Source organism: Haplochromis burtoni, unplaced genomic scaffold (genome assembly GCF_018398535.1).
Source record: "Haplochromis burtoni strain Fernald_Lab_line unplaced genomic scaffold, NCSU_Asbu1 Contig_878, whole genome shotgun sequence".
Taxonomy (NCBI): Eukaryota; Metazoa; Chordata; class Actinopteri; order Cichliformes; family Cichlidae; genus Haplochromis; species Haplochromis burtoni.
This window is the reverse complement of record NW_024583239.1, coordinates 115,685-119,577: the sequence shown is the minus strand read 5'-3', so window position 1 is coordinate 119,577 and position 3,893 is coordinate 115,685. Positions and strand designations below refer to the sequence as shown.

The window sequence follows — 3,893 nt, the reverse complement described above, 5'->3', positions numbered from 1 at the left end:
AAATCCAAATACTCACCAATAATAAGTCGTTGGTAAAAAGGAGCAAAGCCAAAAAAGTGTTGAAGTTGTTTGCTTTTGGGAGGAACTCACTCAACCAATGGTTGGACCTTGGCTGGCTCTGCCCTTAATTGACCCTTCTTATTCATGAAACCCACAAAGGAAAACAGATTGGACATGAAACTTGCACTTCTTACTAGAGATGGACCGATACCGATAAGTAATATCGGATCGGTCCAACTCTACTTCTTACATTTTACATATGTCATCATTTATTGTGCCCAGCAGTATCTCTAAAGTTACTGCTGGGCTTAACCTGCTGGCACACGAGGCAGTTCGACAAAACTTCATCTCATTCCACAGTAGAAACACTCATCAGAAGTTAGGTATCTGTGTCTTACCAATGGACAGACGAGCCTAACCGAGCTGCATGGTGGGTTGCTCGCCACTCTCTTCTGACTCACTCTCTCAGGGATGGAAAACTTCACGGAGGACTCCCAAAAAGTTGATTATGTTCATTTGGATGTAGCGTTTTCAAGTTTCATCACTTATCCAAATGACTTCTTTAGTCTCAGCTAAATGCAGTTTTCCTCAACCTTATAAACAGTACATCTGCATAATGACTGAAACTAACACCATGGGCCAACAATGAATTGTGAGGTCAATTTTTTGGTCATTAATATGCAAATGTTCATGACATTGATCAACAACCACTGATCAAAGACAATTGATCAGTACCGTTCACAGACTTGATAAATGGCTGCAATAACAGCATTGTAAGATGGTGAAAGATGTACCCTTATGCCTCCTCTTCGATTCAGAGATGGTCTTTCCCTTTTTACAGAAAGCCTCCTTGAATCCTGGGCTGAACTCACTTTATTAGCTGATAAGACGCTGTGTTAGGGTTGGATCCTTTGTCGAAAACATGTCTTGGTCTTAAACTTGATAAACTCCTCAAAAGACTGTTCAAGGTTAGCTTTTAACACTACAAAACCTAACACCTGTGCCCACTTCAAAGCTCATCCTTATAACACAATCATAAAAGTTTTCTAAGGTGCTTGGAAAGAAAAGCTACTGAAATTCTGTAAGATTCTTGAAGGTGGTTCACCTTTCATCCGAGAAGCTTCTTTAATTCTCAAACCAAATGGTGGAGAGTCCCAGGTCTGTTGTGGGAGTTCTCCCTTAAGATCATTTAGCCATTATTGATCACGCGTCTCATTACATGAGCCAAGGTGTGAAAAAGGAAAATGAGTAAAGTCAAGGGTTGAAGTGAGATCTGGCATGCGGGGAAAACCTTAAGGCCATGTCCATCTTTTTCTCTCTTTTTTGGCTTTCCTTCCTCGCTGAGACGGCGTTTTTGTTAAGGAAAACGCTCTCCAAAGCGTATACATTTGAAAATGCCATAGGGTGGGCATGATTAAATTATGGTTGCCGGCTGTGACAACCAGCCTCTCCTGACACTACACCCTGCCACAGTGACCGACAGTACTGAGAATCACTTTAATAAAAATTAAAGCTCAGTATTATACAGACACAAAAACATTCTCCATAATATATTCATATCCATATATACCATAATATCCGAATCATAACTCACACATGCAAAATCAATAAAAAAAAAAAAAATCATGATTAATGAAAAAATGTTTTAGGAAGTTATTTGCTCTTGGCTGCCGTACGTTGGTGCTTAGTCAACTTAAGCTTTGTGACGTCTCTGATCCCAACCGTAAAAAAAATGACTTGCTTCCCTTCTTATTTTCCAGTTTGTACATTCCTGATTCCTCTTCAACTCCTCTCCTCACATCTCAAGTCCTTGTATACAAAATAAAAATGAGGCTCTGAAGCAAGCATTTCTAATTCTGTTAAAGTGATGTTGGTTAATTAATTGACAATTGGCACAACTTGCACTGAGCACATGTCATAGATGTAAAGAGTCAGGAGGCCTTCATTTGACCATTGGAATCACTCAAGGAGTTCATGTAATGTGCATGAAGTCTCTTCCTGACAGTTCAGAAACACATGCACATGATGCTGTAGCCTGCTGGAGGTAATTTTGTAGGTTTTTTTTTTAGGGCTGTTCCTGGTTGTATTTGAAATAGATTCACAATGGTTATGCCTCCTAACCATATAGACTGAGATCCCTGAATTTCAAAAAAATGTTGTTTTATACTGTGGCATGTGAAACCCCCAGCAGCATAGACTTATAGCAGCATAACGTTGGAAGGACTTAGGGTCACCTAATCCAGAAAGGATGTTTATGAGCGTTTCTTTCTTTATTATATGTTTATACACCGCTGTGCATTTATTGATGGCAGTGTGTCTTTTGTCGTGTCTTCCTTCCGTCACCCCTAACCTGTTGTGACAGGGAAAAGGGAATGTCCACACACATGTTCCACTTCTCCGAAACCACTCTCCTCTTCAGTCACTCATGTCTCCGCACGCTTTGCCACTCAGTTGCTCCTGGGAACAGTCACACAGGGTTACAGGAGCAGGTCCAGGGAAAATCTATTTACAAAGAAACATGATCAGAAACTGACTTGTAAACACACAGTTTTAGATACTGCTTGACCAGGTAGACTAACGTAGGCTACTCAACAATCCAGCGACGAGTAGGACAGAACGGCCATTCTAAATAGTGCTCAGGATTGCAGGAGATCAGTGGCAGGTGTGATGATTAGCACAGGTGCGTGGGCCAGAGGCAAGAGCAGAGACAGAGGAGAGAGAGCGAGGGAGGGAGAGAGAGCACAAAACAAAACAAAAATAAACATGTTGCCTAACACCGAACCAGCCAGTGAGACACGGGGGCCATGACAGAAAAGGAATTTTTCCTTACCACTGCTGCCTTACCAAGTGCTTGCTCAAAGGCAGTCATCTGATTGTTGGGGTTTTCTCTATATTATTGTGGTGTCAATACCTTACAACATAAAATACATTGAGGTGACTGTTGTGATTTGGTGCTGCATAAATAAAATTGAACTGAATGTACTTTTTTCTGCTAGGGGGAAATGCCTCCAGCATAGAGCTTGAAGATAACCAACAGATGTTCAATGAGACCTTTACCAGAGGTAATGAACAAACACTTCAACAGTTCACAGAAATTCAGTTTATACATTTTAAAATGTTTTTTTCTGCCACTGTATTGTTTAATCAAGTCTTAAAATCTAAGAAACTGAAGTGCTTTAAATAAAATTCTGCAAAAAAAATTTGGGGGCTACAATTTATCAATATTTGTAATGAAGGGGAATTGTGAGATGAGTTAATGGGATATTATGAGAAGATAGTTGCATAAAATTATAGCTATATTGATGAGCAGGGTTTTGTCAAGGTGCAGCTTGGAAAAAGCAGGACTCAGGCACAGAATCTCTAAATGTAACAGTGAAATTTACTGTTTAATTTACTGTGAAATATTGCAACAACAGTTCAACACTAAGTCCTTTATAGAAATGACCACGGTTCAGTTTTTTTTTCTTTTTAAGACAAGAGAGTTGCAAGAGCTTGGCCGCATACCGGCATAAGTGGGACTCGTTCCTGGTGGTGATGGGCTCCGCCAGGGCTGCCTTTGTCACCGATTCTGTTCATAATTTTTATGGATTATGATGCGCTTAAGATGAGCATGAAAGTTAGCGTTTTTATACCATTTTTATATTCATTGACAATGTGTCTTTATATCATTTCAGAAAATAAAGAGAATAGTCCTAAAAGCTGCAGATATGTTGACATTATTAACCACCTGAACTTGACCCAAGACAAGGATATGTACATTATGACAAGGCCTGTGAAAAATTACAGTGATGTTACACGCGTATACCATATTATGGGAGTTAAAGCCATCTTAGATGTGGTAAGTTGTTCTGGCTAATGTTGCTGCCTTTCAAATAATGAATAGGTCATTTTAG

General features: G+C 39.7%; 1 protein-coding gene across 1 annotated transcript in view; it reads left to right on the top strand.

Moving 5' to 3' along the window:
* Positions 1-3,598: 3,598 nt before the first annotated feature.
* Positions 3,599-3,893, top strand: part of LOC102311679 (5-hydroxytryptamine receptor 3A) — a 13,399-nt gene continuing 13,104 nt past the window's right edge. Inside the window, exon 1 of the mRNA XM_042215944.1 lies at positions 3,599-3,838. Coding sequence (XP_042071878.1) covers positions 3,605-3,838 — 234 coding nt within the window. The 5' untranslated portion in view covers positions 3,599-3,604. The remainder of the gene's footprint in view (positions 3,839-3,893) is intronic.